General features: G+C 37.1%; 1 protein-coding gene across 9 annotated transcripts in view; it reads right to left on the reverse strand.

The window, feature by feature from the left end:
- The window catches only part of ank2b (ankyrin 2b, neuronal), a 70,312-nt gene that overhangs the window by 47,167 nt on the left and 1,714 nt on the right, over positions 1–21,431 (reverse strand). For 5 of the 9 annotated variants that reach the window (XM_056730610.1, XM_056730524.1, XM_056730774.1 and 2 more), the window contains exons 2-8: positions 10,287–10,388; positions 8,208–8,306; positions 5,996–6,094; positions 5,815–5,913; positions 5,534–5,719; positions 1,967–2,065; positions 1,751–1,849 (exon numbers count right to left, since the gene is read on the reverse strand). In XM_056730610.1, coding sequence (XP_056586588.1) covers positions 1,751–1,849; positions 1,967–2,065; positions 5,534–5,719; positions 5,815–5,913; positions 5,996–6,094; positions 8,208–8,306; positions 10,287–10,388 — 783 coding nt within the window. Of the gene's footprint in view, positions 1–1,750; positions 1,850–1,966; positions 2,066–3,998; positions 4,023–5,533; positions 5,720–5,814; positions 5,914–5,995; positions 6,095–8,207; positions 8,307–10,286; positions 10,389–21,431 lie in introns of all 9 variants that reach the window. The other 4 variants (XM_056730862.1, XM_056730442.1, XM_056730946.1 and 1 more) reach the window with 1 other exon arrangement.

Genomic DNA, 21,431 nt, shown 5'->3' on the forward strand with positions numbered 1-21,431 from the left:
TCTTCTGTGTGACAAGCGCGTGTCAGAAGCATAAAGTTGCGCAGCGCCTCCTTGTGTACCGGGGTAAACTTCTTTTCATCAAGCGACATCTATGTCCGGTGGAGTGAATTTGCATGTTCACTCGGCTCATCTGCAGTTAAAATTGCTTGGGTATGTATGACGAAAAACATCTTGACGAAAGCTGCCGATAAGCACACATGATTACAGTCGCGGTGTGTACAAACCTTTACCCTCAAAGGCCTTTGATTTTCACTTTTCAATGGAAAAAGTTACATTTAGTCTATCTACTCTCATAATAATTCTGTGATTCTGCAGTGCAGTGCATCACTGCTGAAGAGAGAGGGAGAGAGAGAGAGAGAGAGAGAGATGGAGAGAGAGAGAGAGAGGGAGAGAGAGAGAGAGAGAGAGATGGAGAGAGAGAGAGAGAGAGAGAGAGATGGAGAGAGAGAGAGAGAGAGAGAGAGATGGAGAGAGAGAGAGAGAGAGAGGGAGAGAGAGAGTCACATCAGGAGACTGCAGGAGGGAGAGACTGAAGAACAAAGATAAAGGACACAACCAGCTGGACTCCGGACTGCAGGCTCAACATTTCAATGAGAACACAGTCCTTCAGTCAGACTGCACACAAACACACGCACACAACTACAATGAGTCATTAGCAGTCACTTGCACACAGGAGGCAACACTTCCCCCAAAATATTGCATAGATTTCATCAACAATATGAATCTGCAGGAAAAATGAAGAGACCATTCCAAATGTCCATTTAATCATCATTTCTAGATGTATTGTGGTCATTTCAGTCCAGCGTCTGTTGAATTTCAACATAATCAAACCTCAGGAGTGACATAAAGTCAACATCAATGTGAAACACTGACAGCATGACAAGACACATGAAAACTGTGAGAAAAATCCAGGCTATCACGTAAAAAATATTTTAGAACAAATGAAGAGTTTATTTCCAAAAATATATATTTATTTGTATTTTTGAAAAATCATCTTTTCTTATTGTGCATTAGTAATAATATCAATCAAATTTACATATACTCATTTGGCAGACGATTTTTTCCAAAGGCACTTCCATTGCATGTTTAAGTGCAATCCCTGGGATCGAACACATGACCTTCACGTTGCTAGCGCCCTTGCTCTCTAACCACTGAACTACAGGAGAGTAGCAAACTGCAGTCGGTTTGTTCTGATTTAGGCCATAATAACTAAAACAGCTAATTAACGCAATAAAACATAATAAAAACATGATTGTATGAATTTTATAAACAGAGTTATTTCTTTTTGGACATAAATTCTTCAAATAGTGTATGACTGCTGCTTAAAAGTAATTATGAATTTGTTTGCGTTGCAGTATTTGAGGTCTGGAGAACATACTGTACACCAGAGCATATTTTGACCTGTTTCTCTAGTTTTCATTTTCTGCAAGTAAATGCAAATATATATATATTTTTTTTAATTCGGGAGAAATATTGTTATCAATTTGAAGTAGGACTCAGTAGAATGAAACCAAAAAATGATCATTTTCTCTAAACACATACCTATAAAAAGTACATTCAGAAAAACTGAAAATAGGTGTGTATTTTTACCCTCTTATTTTTCTCTGCGGCTGCATATTTTATATATACATTTTCTAGCATTTCTTGTGCATTTTGAGCTAATATTCTGGTTCTTATATACCTGCCTTTCATTTGTTTGGATTACACGAACGTGCTTCACAAAAATAAAGTAAAAAAAAGTAAAACTGACCCTTGTTTTGGCGTCAATCTGACCTCCTCTGTCCAACAGCAAATGGACCATATTAGTGTTTCCCCTCTTCGACGCCACATGAAGAGGAGTGATGCCATTCTATAAAAAACAGCAAAACCATAATCATTATAAATAAACAAAACCTGTGATGTATCTGACAGCAATGTCACAACAGACTGAATTTATTTGACATGACTGTGGAATACAAAGACGCACCCTTGCTGTAAAATCCACAGCGGCCCCTCGATTGAGCAGCAGTGTGGCCACATTGACGTTACCGTAGTGAGCGGCGATGTGCAGGGGTGTGAATCCACTCTACCAGAACGACAAAACATCAAAGACACGACACACGTGAGAGGTCAAGCGACACCCCTGCAAACACATGCTCCGGAAGCAACCAATAAGTGCTGGTCTGGAACCAGTTAGTGGCGCCTGATTCTCATCATAACAGCATGCAGCAAACACACCGAACATCACAACAATGTAGAACTGATGGAGAACATCAGCGCCTCAGCTAGAGGAGACAATCCTTTGATTTGTATCGTGACTACTAAGGTCAAACTCCAAAACACGAGCATGCAAACTGAAAAAAGAACCCAAAACTGAGAAAGAAAAGAGTTGAAATAAACCGAAAAGAAGTTAGGAAATAAAACATTGCACAAGACAAAGAGAATCTCAGTAAACGTTGTTTTTAACATAATGGAAAATAATAAAAACAAAACATTTAAAGCATACGTAATGTTTAAAAACACAGAAGTGCAGTGTGTGTGGATCATATCATAATGTCGTGAGTTTAAAGGTAGAGATTGTAGAGGAGTTTGAATACGTGAAATTCTTGCCTTACCTTCCCGTTCTGAAAGTCAGGGTCCGATTTAATGTGAAAACATCATTTACAAAAGTGTGAAGAACATACAGATTGTGTGAAACATGTTCAAAGCTGATGCGAATCAAAAGAAAGGATGCCATGCAGCATGCTGTGCATTATCCTCAAAGAAATCATTGAAAAAAACTCCCAATGATATTTCCATTATGCGAGTACAATATTAATATTTATACAACTTTATATTTTAAATATTTTATCACTCATACATCCTGCCAATATATAACACCCATGACGTCGATCTCAAATATCAATACACTGGATGATTATATCAAAAGTATTATATTATATTATTATATTTATAATGCATCATGCGACAGCTCAATGTACGTGATCATGAGTGTTCAGACAACATTTCTGCTGGACGGAGGGATGTTGATAAAGAATGATTTATTAACGGTAACACATTTCAGTGCAGGCTTTGTGTTATTAGCTTAATTCGATCGCTCAGATGCAGTTAACAGGTAAATTCATGCCGCTGGGCTCAGTCTGACCTTTAACATCAAACTAGTGAAATAATCGTCCGTTCCGCTAAAGTGTTGTTATCTGCCCCGGGTGAGCGGATATGTGACTACAGCAGCGCTCAAAAGTTTAGGGTCACTTGAATGAAATGTTCTTCATGAGCGTACAAACCGTTTTATCTGAAGGCATGTGTCTGAATGTTTGGAATTATGCTGTGATAAAAATATAAACAAAATCATTTTAATAAAAGGTTTTTGAACTAATAATAAAAGTTTGCAACTCCTTCAATAGTATCAGTTGTTGAGAAAAGTTTTGTCACTAAACAACGTCTATAATAAACAAAGTTACATTTGTGTTATTCCTCAGATTTGACGAGTTTACGATTATTCTAAAAGAATGGAATTATTGAAGAATGGAAGTGACCCTTAACTTTTGAATGGGAGTTTATATCTAGCAAAGCAAAGACATTGTTAGAAATCAAACAAAAGCCTTCTTTAAGCCATCCTCTTGTAAAAATGACCGACTCAACCTCATCACAATCACTAATGTTAAAGTGCAGCTTAAGATGGACGACAGACAGAGACTGAAATCCCAACTCGTGATGGAGAGGATTACAGACACTGTCTGCACTTTTAAATCCATCTATGATTGGCATTTATCCAAATGAAATATCATCATCATCACTCAAAGCAGCAAACACAATTATAAAGAAAATACACATTAAAATCATGTCACAAACACAGATGCATATGTGACGTATTGTGGATGATGCACAGATGACGAGCACCAGTCATGCAAAGATCTCAAAATAACATCTGAATGAATAGGTGAGTTCAGTTCTTCATGCCAAACGTGAGGAAATAAAAAGAAGAAAAGAAAGAAGAGGAACTGGATAAATTTCTCTACCTCAGTGGTCCTATTAACCATCATCTGACGCAGCAAAACAGGGAGAAAGTGCTTGTTATACATTTCAAACATGTTTGTATTGACGACGGCTGCATGCAGGTTCAGTCTGAGAAGCAGGGGGTCTTCATTTCTCAAAGGGGTTTAAACCGTTATGTCATGCTTAAATCATAAACCCGATGATTTACTAACACACGCAGATTGAAGGCATACAGAAATAAAACTGCTTCGTATATAGCCTGGTTATCTTTAAACTTCACTGTCAAATCCTTTGTGAAGAAAATCAAATCGTTCTGCGAGCATTTCAGTCTCACACACACGCTCAGACATGCACACACACTCTCACTCAAACGCAGGTGACATGCACATTTATTTTGCAGGTGCATGCGGTCGCTGTACATCTACCCCTCACAGAATCAAGAACACTTTTATTTACAGACTAAAGCTGATAACATTGAGACATGGGTATAAAGAGAAAAGAGTGAGACCCCAATAGCGTCTGGATGGAAACACTGGACACAGGCACACTTAGACTGCAGAGAAACACAGACACACACCGTCATTAATGGAAAACACAGAGAACATCATGACTGTGATCAGATACACGCGTGACACAACGGCACAGGGTACCACACATGTGTCAGAGAACTGTGTGACGAGATGCTTCATCTGTTAGGACATGCAAAGAGTCGTTTCGCTCGCGGATGTCACACTCGTTTCTGTTATTCACAATAACACAACACATGCAACTAAACATACAGTCATGTTTCATTCATTCATTATATGCAATTGTTATCTAACGAGAAACAATCAATGTAGAAATTAAAGCTGCAATGCGTAACTTGCGCCTCTCTGTCGCCATCTCTGGCTGATGCATAGAATTGCAAGTTGCTATGCATATGTATCTTAATGTGTGTTGAAGTCAAAAGATGTCAAAAGTCAAATTGATGTTTGCAATTTTACAAATTCTAACCAGACAGCTAATTTATGATTTATAAACCATTATTATAATCTCACAGATTCGAGTTAAAGTCCCCGTGAACCGGAAGTTGCGATCGTTTTTACTTCCGTATTCGGACACATTGCAGAGTGACAGTTGAAGGGGAGGAGTTAACATATGCTCCGCCCAAGCTGTCTAATTTACATCATTTGAGAAGTATAGTCATTTCAGGGCGGAGGGGCATTTTTAGATTTAACTGAAGATTATGAGGGAGCATGAATTTTAAAAAGAAAATGACACACATTGATAAGCTATTTACTATAAACGCTGCAATATTTCATAAAATATTAGAATTTTTTTTCTCTCATGGATTTTAAGGGGAAAAGTAAGTTTAGATTTTTTTTACTTTTTAATGAACCTTGTTCAAATCCCAATATTTTGTTAGTTTCTACCCAAAAAAGTAAGGGATTGCAGCTTTAATGCAGTTACACTGAAACTATAACACTTTACTATGTCACTTTATTAATTTGATCACTTCTCAACATACGTTCCATCATTCGAGCATCTCGACAGTCAGCGTTGCTTTTCGCACATTTACCTTCGACTGCACATCTGCATTGTGATCGTTCTGCAGCAGGAGGGCGGCAGACTTGGTATCGTCCTTGCGGGCGGCGATGTGCAGAGCGGGCAGACGTACTTTACCCTTGGTGTCGTTCTCCAGAAGCACTGAGACCACCTGATTATGGCCTTGTTGAAGAGCGATTGCCAAAGGTGTGAAGCCATCCTGCAGGAAGAAAGAGGTACGTGGAATGATATTACATCATGGACGATGGACTGTTGAAAATAATAGATAATAATAAGAATAATCTTTGACTTTACCTCTGTAGCAGTGCTCTGGTTTCCTCCGTTCTCTAAAAGATATCTCACCACATCTATATGATTCTCTTGAGATGCCATGTACAGCGGTGTGAATCCATTCTAAACGGCAGATTTGAACAATTCAGTAGATTTTGGTTGTGAACAGTGAAGAGTTTCATGAGCATAAATGTTTGATTTGTACCTGAGACTGTCCATTAATGTCCGCTCCTCTCTTGACCAGGATCTTCACCACTTCTGCTTGTCCCGCTAGTGCAGCAATATGAAGCGCTGTGTTGCCTTTCTGTCAGCCAAACAAACACAATGCTTCATGCTGAAATACTCGGATGTCAAAATGAAGGATTACACTGTGAGGATTATTATGATGCCATTTATATTTCAGAAAAAACACAATGTCAATAAGTTCCCTGATGGCACACATACATCTGGCTTACGTCTATTTGACGTCTGCATCTATTTGCTCATCTGCAATACGTCTCGGAGATGTCTGCTGTCAGACATCATATAGACATCTAGAAGACTTCCGTAAGATGTTTATGATTTAGAATGGATGTAGAGCTGCTCTGTCTAAGATATTTAGTAGATGTTTTTACGCAGCAGATCTCGAGATCTTTAGCAGACGTATCACAGACGATCAGACGTATTGAAGATGAACAAACTATGTATTGTAGATGTCTGTAAGATATAAATGCAGACGTCAAATAGACGTTAGCCACATTGATTGTGCTATCTGGGTTGCCACAGAGTAAGAAGCCATTTACAGGAGACCGTTTTCAACAAAAAACGCAAAACTTTTTATGCACTTTCACTGTTCATTTACACGACAACAGCGTTTTTGGGGACTGAAAACTAAAACTTTTGAAAACGTGTCTTAAAGTGCGAGTTTTTGAAAACGGTGGCACTATTGTTTCCCTGTAAACTCTGAAGGCGCCATTTTCCAAAAACAATGATGTCACACGCATGCATATTACACGTTCAGTATGTACACGTGCGCAGATTTTCCCCAAACTATAACGGCGGACTCCATGCTGCATGTTGTGCCACGTGACATACTAATGATCATTTCTACAGCAAAAAGTAGATTTACTGCATCACTACAACCAGCGGACACAAAGTATTTATTAATACAAACTATCAACACACATACATGCTGACAAAGTGTATTAAAAGCGCTTTTAGCTTAAAACATGGTTTGCGTATCTGAACAAGCACGTAGGGTTCCATTACAGTGCAACAGCGCCATCCACAGGCTTGGCATGCAGAATACATTACTTAAGATTTGAGTACATGCTAATGGCTTCGATAACGCTGTCGTGTGTACGAAAAAAAAATCAAAAACGCAAAGGAAAAGCATTAACGTTTTTCACCATGTAAACGCTCTCCAAGAATATGTGAATAACTTGATTTTTAAGATGTCAGATAGAATCGTATAATTCCCGGCAACAATGCAGTAAAAATATAAAATGTTAATTTTATACGTTAAATCATTTGGTTTACAAAAATTGTGAGAAATGCTAAAGCTCAGATTTGATACAATCAGAGAAAATGCTGAGATCTCTGAGACTAAAGTAATGGTAAAACCATAAGAAGCATTTCTCAGGAGAAACTTTTGACTTTCCAGTTGCTCTTCATTTTGTCTTTTTACAATCTGTGGAAAGCAAACAGCATTAAGGAGATCTCGGTTAATATTCACGTTGAATATTCTATATTACATAACTAAGTATTACATAATATTTCATATTGTTTACAATGCACCCAGAGACATTCTCTGAAGGTCAGAGTTATTTCTCACTGCTCTGTATCCAGTGTGCATACTTAAAGAGTCACGTGACACGAGTATCAAGTTCTCATCTACTGAAGTACACAGAGAGGGTTACATTAGTTTCTCTCACTGAATGGAGATTAATGTGAACTCATCACAGCTCAACAGCTATGAGAGGAGGGGAAAAACGCAAGTAAAAAACAACAAAAATACCCTTTAAAGTTTAAGGTCAATTATTCATTTTTTGCATTTAAGAATAATAGTAAGCTGATCAAAACTATTGAATTACACAAATGTTACTTTGGCCGTTAAACTACTCAATGTTTAAACATTTTGATGATTTTTTCAGACATGTTTTCTTGTAGTTTTATCAAGCAGCTTCATTCTTAAAACACTATTGAATGAGTCTCATCTATTCTAATTTTTAAGAAATATTTTAAGAAAAAATTGTTTGCACAATTGTATTTTAAATACATTTATTCATTTCACAACACTTTCAGACATTAAACCATTCTTCTTTGGTTTTGTAAAATCAAGGAATATTTTCCCCAAGTGACCCTAAAGTGAAGTGGAAGTGTAATCGTACATGATCACGACAACCAGCCGCACCCGCAGCGCTCCTGAGAAACTTTACCTTGGTTGCAGAATCCACAGAAGATCCCTTGTCCAAAAGCCCCTGGACTAAGTCCAGATGTCCTTCCTTCGCTGCCAGGTGTAATGCGTTGAGGCCATTCTGCAAAGATTAGAGACGGAAGTTAGACGCTCAATCTCCACCGAACCCAAGATACAAAGTCTTCAAACATGGAGAACAAGATCTCGCGTGTACCTCCACATCCATCCCAGAGCATCCACTCATTACAACTGCAAACTCATGTTAAAGGTCATTAAATATCAAAGCAGCGAGCTCTGAAGAGCGAGGGGTGTGAATAAAATAAGAAACCGGTCATGAGGAAGCCGACGCTCACTGCTGGCTCCTTTACAACACGACATGACTTTAAAAGCTGCGTTGTCATGTGGGATTACTCTGACCGTATCGCTTTCACTGGAGGAACTAGAAATCTTACGCTTTGATTTCCACAATCCTAAACTGCACATCCTCATTTCATTTATTGACACATATTGTCATTTCCCTACATGATTGAAAAGTCTTCTCTCTCTCAAAAAGAAAGTTTGTTTCTTTAGACCACAAAGCTGAGAGGTCTGCAGAATATCTCACAATCGTCCTTCATCACAACTCTGATAGCACACAAACATCTGGCAGACGTCTATTTGATGTCTGCATTTACATCTGCATGACGTTGCTTGCTCGTCGATACGTCTCGAAGACTTCTGCTGTCAGATGTCATAAACATCTAAAAGACGTATGTAAGACGTTTGCGATTAAGAATGGATGTAAAACAGCTCTTTCTAAGATGTTTAGCAGATGTTTTTACACCCCAGATGTTTCCAGATTTTTTTATCCTGTACATGTTCAAACAATTTCGATTGGAAGTGAATATGCGTCCTGCTTCATGGTAAATGTCATGAATCCCCCCACGCTGTAGAAGTGAGTCAGGTGATATCTGATAAGTCTGAAATGCTGGAGCATGTGCTTGTTGTTTATCAGAGGACGAACACACTGTTGTCATAGCAGAGCTGCTAGCATGAGACCGCTAACTGAGCTTGCTGTTTGATAATAGAGCTCCTGAAATAACAGCAAACTCTCAAGAGACCTGACGAAACACCGGGACATCAGAAATATCTAAATCTGATCTCACATAGTATGACAGAGGTAAATACCACACATCACACAAGGAAGGACAAGATGGCTGCATTCACTTTCAAAAATATCTGCACTTTAAAGGTTCTTCACAGTGATGTCATTGAACAGGGGTTCCCAAACCTTTCAGCCCGCGACCCCCAAAATAACAGTGCCAGAGACTCGAGACTCCCACTATCCTTGGAGGTGGGTAAAGTATATAAACATTGCATAGTGTATAACGTCGTGCTGTAAATTGACTTCTCTTTGCTTGCGACACCAACCCCTACTTTGGAAACCCCTGGCATAGAAGAACCATTATTGGTTCCACAAAGAACCATTCAGCCAAAAGGTTCTTTGAAGCACCATCTCTTTCTTCTTTATTTATCATCTGAAGAACCATTTTTCAGCACAAAGAACCTTTTGGGAAACAGAAAGGTTCTTTAGATGTTAAAGGTTCTTTATGGAACCAAACGGTTGTTTATGGCATCGAAGAACCTTTTGAAGCACATTTTTTCAAGAGTGTACAGAACCAGACAAAATGCAATGCTAAGAGAAATGAAAAGCTTGTCTGCAGGGACAGTCAGAAACATTGCATGCATTCAGATTGAAGAATTCTGGGACAACATCTACTACTGAAAAGTAATATATATAATTGACGATCTACATGATTATAGCACAAAAAATGAAGATACGATCTTCTTCCTTTTTTGCTAGAAAGCTATAAAAAACTTGTTTAAAACATTTGTGCACGTCATCTTTTCTTTAACCTAGGAAACAGAAATGCAGATTAAATGTACAGTTTAAATGTCAATGAGAAGAAACAAAATAACATTCAATATGATTTCGAAGAGGAATTAAGACAGACATTTGAAAATACTGTAGGAATTACACTTGTGGCAATATTATCTAATTAAAGTTGATATTTCATAAGGATTGTAAACAATAAAACCACTGTGAGAATAAGAGACTCGCCTGATTTGAGGTGCAGATGTCGACTCCGCCCTTCAGAAACTCCAGCACCTTGTCAATATTTCCAGCCCGTGCGGCTCGAAGGAAGCTGGTGTTACTGTCCGACTGAAAGAAACAAGAGAAAAACACACGTTAACATTATCTCATGTGACCTGGTTCATAAAACACAGACATAAATGAATGCTGACACAATACAAATAAACATTTCCTTCAAAAATCCAAACCCTTAAAGGGACAGTTCACCCAAAAATTTAAATTCTGTCATTGTTTGCTTCCCCTCATGTCATTTCACACCTGTATAAATTACTTTGTTCAGATGAACACAGAGAAATATATTTGGAAGAATGTAAGCAATATTCAATTCTGTGACATCATTGTCTGCCATAGTAGGATAAATAACATGGTTTTCAAATGTGCCCCTGAACTGTTCATAAAGTCTTCAAAATATCTCACTTTGTGTTCTATAGAACAAAAAAATATACAATGTTTTTTTCCTACTGGGTAGTGGATGATGTCACAGAACTGTAATGGCTAACAGTCTTACAAATATTGTTCTTTGTGTTGAACAGAACAAAGAAACCGATATAGGTTTGAATCAACCTGACGATGAGTAAATGATGAAAGAATTTCATGTATGAGTGAACTGTCCCTTTAACAGTCGGTGTGACAAAAACATCCCATGATCAACCAATGGTGAGTTCAGGGCAATACAGTTCTGTTTGGTGACATTAGTGGCAGTAATTACACCCTTTATATTATAAACCATAAATCATTCGGTTCACAACTGAAACAGCAAAAAAAAGCCTCGAGAAGTCCTGACAGAGTGAAAATTTTGTTTTGTCAGAGAAAGAAAAAGCTTTGCAGGCATCACCAAACTGCAGTGCAGCATTCAGCACTCAGCAGAGAGACGACAGACAGACAGAGTCTCTACACAAACAACATGATGATGATGATTATAACAAAAACAGCTTAAATCAAGCGCACACCTGCACTGTACAAGAAGCAAAGATTACAAAAAAAGAGACCACAACTGCCACATTCAAACAACCAAAGTTTAAACACAATTTTATTGTTTTTGTTCTTAGTACTTTTTCTTTTTTAATTCTGTGCATTGACATGTATTGCATATTGTGTGTATTGTTTAGTTGCCAATTGTATATTTATTCTACATATATTTTGTCTTTGTCATATAATATCGTTTCTAATGCATTTGTGCAATACCAATGGAGAAAATTCTAAGACTGCTTACATTGACAGAAAGCAACATTACTCAAGGACATTGTAATATTTACTGTTTAAAACAGTACAATTGGATGTTGCCAAATATTTATTCACTAAAGGAACCATTCGTCAAACAACAGATTTAATAATGTTAAATAAAAATTTGACCAGAAAATAATCATTTTATTACCTGTGATCATAGTTCTGCAGTGTATAGAATTCTAATATTAATAAAATCCATCATATAACCTATACAGTCATATTTTAAACCTTATGCTATAAAGATGTTATGTTCTGTTTTTAGGTATCTCAAGTCGAACAAACATTACATTATGTGACAAACCACCTAAGTTTCATTTAAATCAGCAGAATTCGCTAAAGATAAGTAGTTTGCATCTCTGAAATCTCACCATTTGTTATTTGTATTGTCAAACCGTTGGCATTTCTTATGTTTGTCTTCTCACATCTCACATCACAGTCACTGTCATCATTAGCACCCGTCTGCAGACTGCCTTCTTCTTTAGTTTATTGGCTGAACTGCTGCTTGAACTCTGTGATTTGATTGGCTGGAATTCCGTAAACCCTGTTTGGCTGGTCAATCTGTTGAATTTAGGTAACTACGCGCCAAAGCAAATCTAGCACTAGCAAACCACCCATACAATGACGCTTTGACATGAAATGGCAAAGTATGAGCAACATGTGAAAAGTAAAGGTACGCAAGAAAAAGTGAAGGTACGCTAGAGATTAAAATAGAGAAGTGTCACGTTCCGGCCCACTTCAAGCACTGCATAGAGTTTCCAAAATGACAAAAATCCGTTTTTTTATCATATTATCATGTTTTTACTGTGTTTTATTGTGCTGGTTAGCTGTATTTTTGCAAACCAATTGCAGTTTGATTGATATTAATTGGAAAGCACAATAAAAAATATGATTTAATCATCTCATTTTGAAAATAAACTATTCATATTTAGTGTAGTATGAAATAGTAAATTGTCAAACTGTAGTAAATACTGTAGCATACTTTAATATTACTATGGTAAGTTTATATAACACTACTGTATCTAAAAATGTTGCACATTTTACTACAGTGAATGCTGTTCACTACAACATTTTTACTGTGAAAAAGTGCAGATGAGAATAAAAGATCTTGAATTCAGCTACTCTAGATGCTACTGTAATACTTGCATGCAAACAGTACACAAGCGTAGATGACCAGTCATCAGTGTAGTACAAACTTTTAGCGTGTTGTAGTTTGTAAATTAGGATGAAACCTTTGTGGTTAATACAGAAACTACCTTTGGCACATAGCTCTGGCTTTGCCCTCCAAAAACAGAGTCTAAAGTTGGCAGTTATAAGTGTTCGCCTCAGATATCCTGTTGTGAGCGTGATGAAATGTGTTTTGTATACAGGCGTCCAGCTGTCTGACTCCACAGCGAACACGTCTCTACAGGGGTTCCCTACAGAGGAGGCATCTCAGGACAGAACCCTGGAGAACGAGGTCCCGCTCGGGAACATCTGTTATTCTCACAAATGTAGTTCAGTAGTGTCACTTTAATGACAAATGCTGGCCTTAAAACACCGTTTCGAGCTACGCATGTCTTTCAAGTGTCTTTGGACCGGCTCCACTGACAAGGCTAAAGGCTAAAAAGAATGTGTGACCTGTCTTACCCGAATATAAATTGCCCAGAAATATCTTAAAATACATCAGTGCCATTGTTTTGTCTCGAGATGCACACCAGTAATGTATTCTTCTCAGGGATTATTTTGAAAGTGACTGTAGTAGAGTAGGCGGGGCGAGACTGTGATTCGAGGCCGGTGTGCGCACAGCTGGCGCTCATTCACAATTACTCACCGGACTCGAACCACGGTCTCGCCCCGCCTACTCTACTACAGTGACATAAATATATTTGTTCAATTTAGGCATAGTCCTGGCATAAGCTAAGGCTGTGTCTAGGAAAACAGGGCCTAAGTTTAATACATTTCTAGCAAAACCCCTTGAAAATGAGACGAAGTGAAAACCTGTTAATGAGGAATCTATGTATGTACATCTATGCTCAAAATGATGAGGAAATTGTTGCAGCAGATTTACTCCTGGTCTAAGGTGCTCACCGAGCCTGATGGTAGAGATGCAGTAAAGACGCCATCCAGACCAGCTATAGAACGATAGAAACTATGCAAAAAAATCTACCCATTTAAGAGCGTTTAAACCAGCGTAAACAGAAGCATTATAGAAGTGCAGTGTACTACATTAATTCATTCACTAAAATAACTTGTGTAGTGATGTGAAAGGATTAAATTCCCATCATCATTAGTGTAATATAATGCATATTATTAATGGCATATAAGCATGATTAAATATTTCATCATAAATATCAGTGTCGGGTGTAACTAGTTCCTAAGTAATTAGTTAGTCATTTTTAATTACATTTCCCTTAAAAAAAGTATAGTGGAATTGACATTAAAATTCTGAGTCTAACTTTAAATTGCATGCATTAATGTATATTTCTCACATTTGTAAAACCCCCCTAGTATTATTTCTATTTAATTCTTTATTATGATGTATGTCAAGGTGCTTTGCAACAATGAAAACTGTGAAAAGCGCTTTATAAATACATTTTAATTTAATTCATAAAGGATTTATACATAATTCGATATCGCATGAAAGCTGGACACATTCTCATTCTACTTTAATATAAAGCCAACTACAGTACCTGTCTGAATTATTCTGCCTGTGTCAACAAGATTTTATTTCAAATACCCCATACAGTATATCAGATGTCACACAAGAGCCCAAAATCTCATCGTAAGCACTAATCTTCATCTAAAATCAAAGTCTAATAGGCCAAACTCATGTGCATTTAAAACCACATTTCGAAAAACAAGTTCATAAAAAATCACTACTGTACATATTATAAAAATATATAAAATTAATATAATATAATGTATTTCTGCATAACATTGCAAAATAATGTTGTGCTTTAGAAATAAACCGAATAAATAAAGTGTGATTTAAATGAATGAATTTAAACTCAATTAAACGAATAGTTCAAGTTGTTCTGGCAAACAAATGCGTGTTAAATTATATACAAACAAATGTGATTGCTTTGAGTCTTTAAGCTGAAGAGCATTGAATGACAGCACAATGTCATAAATAAAAGTGCGGAACTGACTATTGTGATAAATAGCTAAAACATTGCAGGTATCTTTTCCTTTAAATTTTGTTGCACTGGCACTAGCATCACATTTCTGTTAAAAAGTGAAAGTTCCTTCACGAGGGTTTGATGGCACCGTATGAGTTGATGTTACATAAAACAGCTCACAACCTGACACAACAAAATGACCTCACAGGGATAGCTGCCCATACCCATAGCTTATATACTCACCCTTTTGACATTTCATACCTTTATGACGTTCTTTCTTCCGCAGAACACAGAAGAAGATATTTTGAAGAATGTTGTTATCTGGCCCCCATTGACCCGTGTTGGTTTTGTGCTCATACAATAGAAGCGAATGGGGTCCAGCGCGGTTTGCTAACCAACTTTCTTCAAAATATCTTCTTTTGTGTTCTGCGGAAGAAAGAACTACATAAAGGTTTGAAATGACAAAAGGATGAATAGATTATGCCAGAATTGTAATATGGAACTTCTGTGTAGGAGATTCAACAAACACATGACCAAAAGTAGAAAACAGCTTCAGTTCCAGTCAAAAGAACTCTGCTGTGGTCCAGCTGATGCATTTTATTAAACATGTGTGTTGCTTATTGGTAGACATGGTGAGTAACATAAAGGATCATGGGTTTAATCTCAGGAAACACACAAAGTGATAAACAGCTTGAACAAAAAGTGTCTGTGCCAAATATGTAAAATCTAAATATTAAAAACACATATTTAAGAAGGTGAGGGATTTTGTGTTGACGTTTGTGAATGACAGTGAGCTCAGATTCTGCGCAGGCTTTAACAACCATAACATTAAATCAACATGCTTAAAACAAGAGCTTTATGAATGATCTTTCAATCTCTCTGATATTTCATCCACTCACTTCGAGAACAAACACACACCAACGCATGCAGGTTTAAAACAAAACAGCGCACACACAGACTTAAAGCATCCTGTCTCTCATCTCAATAGGGATTTCAAAATCAGAATGCAACTTCGAGCGTTCCCCAACATCATGATCAGGTCGAAAACATTCGTCAGGAAATCACCCAAATGTACATGCATTAAAAAAATGACAGATATGCTCACGTTCTTCACTTCGCATTACAATTTTGATCCTCCTCATATTCATATAAAGGTCACGGCAGGATTATAGCTGCCATGGAAACAGACATTTTATTTTTATAGCCCACAAAGAGCACCAATCCGCGAGATCCGGGCCCCACGTCTACTGCAGTTCACGACACGGTTTACTACTTCGTTCAGACACAAACATAAATGCAGCAACATTATGAGATAAGAAGATCAAAGCATTCTTCACAAAACATGACTAAAACACACAGAGCACAACCTGAGGTGCTTCACAGAGAAGAAAGAAAACACAGTAAACAAGTGCACTTGTGAACTATTTTTCAAACTATTTATTGAGTTGATATTGTAAGGTCACGAACAACAAGCCATGGACTTTAATAGAAATGCAACATTCAAAATAATTAGAAAACGTCTGGAATTAAAATTGATAAGACCCATGTACCCAATGAAGGTTAAGCCTATAAGTCTTAAAATATGAACAAACTAATAACTCTAATATGAATAAGTACAAAACATCTTGATGATTTAATCATCATTTCACACAACAAATGTATGAATGAGTTTCTAAGTGTCAACAGGAGAGAATTACAAACCTTACAGATGTTGTGATGGGGATAATAAGATAATCTGTAATGGTCTTCAAAGATAATAGATCTCGCTCATTTAGTCAACGCTTTGATGAACTTTTTTGTATATTGGCACAAACATGGAGGTGCGTTATGTCAGAAATCCATTTGTCTCTGCATCACTTCATATACAAAGTTGTTGTTCAGACACGTTTTTCCCAGACTGCCAGTACACAGGAATCAGGTTTTCGAGATTTTACAATCAAGAGAACGCCTTTCTTCATATTGTCGTCTATCTGAACCAGCACAGATGAACCAGTCTGAAGCTCAGACCTTTACAAGCACATCTATGACGGTGCTTTCTGAAATAAGATGCTCAGATAAACAAAAGTTTAAACAAACATCAGGCCTGACCCATGTGTGCTGAAACGTGTGGACTGTTATACAGGTCCACAGGCCCAAATTCTACAGTTAAGTTTATTCTTCAACGAACAGCGTTTTTAACCCTGTCAACAGCTTATGTTGTTTGGTGTGTTTTGAAGCTGGATTGTCATGTGCTGGTTTAAACTGGTCCTTAGCTGGTTTAAGATGGTCAAAACAGCATAAAAACATACCTAACCCAGTTTATGCTGTTTTTTTTTTAACAGGGTCTCTACGCTCCAAAATTCCAATCTACAGCATTGTGTCTATTATAATCCTAACAATGACTAAACATAATAACGAACTAAATATAATATTATGCCAGAAAAACTGTAAGAAAAAGCGTAAGGAGCATCAAGAGGTCAATTCTAAAACACTGCTCGAGTTCCAGACTATACAACAAACCTTTGGTTTACTTAGAAAGCAAAGAACACATCCAAATTAAGAAACACATAAACTGCAGTTAGACACGTCACTTAAGACAGGTATGTGTTTCCTAAAATCCATAATCTCACCACAGATTCCATGCTTCCACTTTGGCCCGATTCCAGGTCTGGAAATGCAGTGTCATCTGCAGGATTCTCTGCTCGGCTTGCCTTATGCATCGCTGCATTGCCCATGATGAATACACAAACGTGCACCAAGAATCATCCCGAAACAGTCAAAACAGACTATTCCTCATGCCTCCCATTCCTGGGCCCAATAGAAAAACCCCAAACTACCCCACCAGTCGTTCAAACAGATACCCAGTGGATCTCTAGTGTGTGCTAATGCTTCTTCATTGCTAATTTGAGCCCCGGCTATTTTTACCCACTATCCCAGCTATGCAAGTGGATGGTGGGGACAGTGAGGGTGGCATTGCCAAAAGAGGGAGGAAAGGTGGCAGTTTCCGGGGCCCTACTGAGGGCTGGGTGCTCCAATGGTTACAGAGGATCAGGTTTACAAAAGTGACACTATCCAATGAGCATTAAAGAAACGTGTTGACTCGATATGAGTGTTCATGGTGTCAGGTGTGTGTAGAGATCCTTTAATGTCACCTGCTGTCATTACAAAACATATCAAAAGACAAAAAACAAACATCACATGCAGTTTTGGCTGTAACTAGTTCCTAAGTAATGAGTTACTGTCATTTTATTTCTTTCCCATGAAAAAGTAAAGTAAGGTAACACTTAATGGAGAGAGTCATTTGTACAGTAATCTAATTACACTATTGAATATGTCATTAGTAACTAGAAATGAATTACTTTTCAGAGTAACTTGCTCAACACTGCACATATATGACCATGGACAACAAAACTTTGAATAACCTACATAATCTTATGTGTCAATTTGTCATATATTGTAGATCATCTGAAACTGAACCAATAAGCTTCTCATTGATGTATGGTTTGTTAGGACAGGACACTATTTGTCCCAGATATAACTATTTAAAACTCTGGAATTTGAGGGCGCAACTGAGAAATACATCAGAAAATCACCTTTAAAGTTGTCCAAAGTGCTTGGCTTAGGATTTTACTCAGAAAACTAAAGTTTTGATATATTTATGGTAGGAAATTTACTAAATATCATAATCTTTGCTTAATATCCTATTGATTTTTGACATGAAAGAAAAATCTATAATTTTGACCATTTTCCACAAATATTCCCGTGCTATTTAAGACAAAGTATATAGCATAATATAGAAAATACCTTTTTCCAAGTATACTTTATTTAAAAATTAAATGAAATCAAAATGACGAAATAAACAAAATGTTCAGTTCTCTTTCATTTATGTCGCTTTGGATAAATGCATCTGCTAACAGAGTTATGACAGTTTTGCTTTCAGTTTTATTAAACTTTTAAATTAGTTTTTTTTTTCATGTTAATTTTAGTTACATTTTTAGCAATTTTGTTACAAGCTTTATGTTTTTTTGTATTTGTTTATTTTTTTTGTTGCAATATAAGATTAAATGATTTTTTAAACGTTTTTTTATCATCACAATTTTAGTGCCTCAAACATATTTCAGTTTATTTCTGAGGCAACATTTGAATTGTTTTTCGTTGTAGTTTTATGGCAGTATTTTATTTTATTTCAGTAAACAGAAACGTTTTCAGCGCTTTAATTTTAGTAAACTGAAAGAACCTTGCTGTTAAATTAATAAATGTACAGAAAATTAAATGCTTTGCATGCTTGCTCAAAAATACTTGTTGCATTGATCATGTTAACTAGAACCAAGCAGCAAAGAATCCAAAGGGCATTTAAATTGTTTTTAATTGATTGTATTGATTTTGAATTGATGAAGATATTGATTTATTCATTGATCAGCCGTACGGTTCATCTGTTGATATTACCGCTTTCGTTCCTCAGGGGTTGTGTATGGATCTGTAATGTGATGCAGATGGCCTGGTTTCACCTCTGAGCTGACCTTTACCGGGCTTGACACAATACACTAACTGTTCTGTGATTTATGCAATTTAGTCAAGTATTTCAGCCCTGGATTAACACAGAGACTTCATGAAGATCAGAATCAATTGGTTTAAATCTTAACAAGAGAGGCGGTTCAGACGCAGACTGTCAAATCAGTGCTAACATTGACATGTGCTGGTCCTGATGGGATAGAGGAATATGACTGACAGGTTACAGGTTACCATCCCCATAATCACCAAATATCGGTATTAATGAACTGACCTGATATTTTATGCACCACTTGCTCAACAACATTAAGAAATGAGACCACAATCAAACAGCAGACAACACATCACGTGCAAATCATTGATTATTTAAAGCCCCGCCCCGCCCCGCCCCTCTACTGAGCAAACATCACGTTCCTTTGCTCAGAGGATTTTAATTCAATTTCTCCCAGCTGCTTCTAAACCGAAGGATGTAATCTTTTGGACTGGACAGACAACAAACCTCTTATCTGTGGTAAACCATATGGCGGGATGGCATGACCACTTTATAGCTCACGACTGAAACATCAAGCTATTTTCACTAGAGTTGTGCGTTTATCATACATGGGTGTTTTGGAGTGTTTTTATGGCACGTTGCTATGAAGTTGCTGAGGTAATGCTGAGCACCTGAGTCCACATCACAGTCCATCTCCAAAATCTCTGACATTCCTGTCTCACATCCCAACTTCAATGTATGTCTGTGGGGTTTGTCCCTCCTTTACCAGAAGAAAATCATATAACTGCTAAACAGGAATTTATGGCATTCCAGCATGTTCTCTGCTGCTCAATAGCATTAGTCCGAGTCAGACTGAATATTTACTCCATATGATTTACAATGAACACTCACACATGCATTTAATAAATGTAATGCAATCATCTAAAATATCATAAATGCAAATGAACCATTTCAACTTTGATTCTACGGTCTTGATTCTTTCTATAATACATCAAAGACATTTAGTCTACTGTCTCAAAAACGAAAGAAAAAAAATCAAATGTCTGAGACGGTTTCCATAGCAACTCAGACATCTGTACTTCAACACATTTAAAAAACCCAGAGCCCTGAACGTCCTTCATGTCTAGAGAACACAAAGCCATTTACATTATCACATGTCCTCAAGGTTTTAAAATTAACCACGGTATTTTGGTTTTATTTGTAGTAAAGCTATAGTAGCTACATATTTACTATAGTGTCATCACATTAACCCTAGTTTTACCATTACGTTTGTTGTAAAGCCATAGTCATACAAATGGTAACCAAATTGATCAAATGTAATTGATTCAAGAGTTCAACTACAAAATATCATAATAAACAATGGTTTTAAAGACAACAGGTTTTCAGGGGGTGTGGCATTACTCATGGTGGATTCGGGGATGATTCTAGTTAAGCTATAACAAACCTGACATACTTTATTCTGAAAAGGGATGAGCAAGAAACTCGAGTACTCGGATGCCACAGTGACGATCGATCATGAAAACGGTGATCGCTTGGGTCTAAAAATATATATTTATCATCTAATTATTTTCTTTCTTTCAGCTTTTCAGGTGGGACCCTGAGATTTGATTGGTTGAGTTGAGAGAGTTTTCAGTCTAGAGATAAGACCGGAGCACAGAGAGGAATAGGGCTTTGAATGCTTTTTTTTCAAAGCGACTCAGATACAAAACGTGAAGTACAATTCATTCTGAATACGTGCAATCCCTGGGATCGAACCCATAACCTTATAGTTGCCAGCGCCATGCTCTAGCCACGAAGCTATTCCACCCAACAATGAGTTAAAACAACCCAACACTTGTGGTTCCTAAAAACAAAATGAAAAAGAATAAATATGTTAACATCGCTCAACAGGTCGTCTTTACAATTTGACAACATACAGATTAATTATGTAAAGAATGTTGGGCCATAAGAGGCACACATCCAGCCATTGGGTTAAATAAACCCTGGAAACATTTACATTTGACCCAACAATTGGTTAAATCAACCCAGCACAGGTCAATTAAAAACCCAAAGGTTGGGGTTGTTCTTTTTTACCCATTGCTGCGTTGAAAATAACCAAGTATTGGGTGTACTCACAAAAAAACATCAGGGAGTTTGTACAGATTGCCTCTATAATAATAAAAACAAAAGCCATTACACTAAACAAAATACACTGTGATGTCAAATAAATGTATATTCAATACAGACAGTCAAGGTTTGGATGAGTACACTGGAGTTTTTAATCACATCACAGAACTATCACTTGGTCTAGTGTCTACGAACCTCCAT

Source organism: Triplophysa dalaica, chromosome 1, assembly GCF_015846415.1.
Source record: "Triplophysa dalaica isolate WHDGS20190420 chromosome 1, ASM1584641v1, whole genome shotgun sequence".
Taxonomy (NCBI): domain Eukaryota; kingdom Metazoa; phylum Chordata; class Actinopteri; order Cypriniformes; family Nemacheilidae; genus Triplophysa; species Triplophysa dalaica.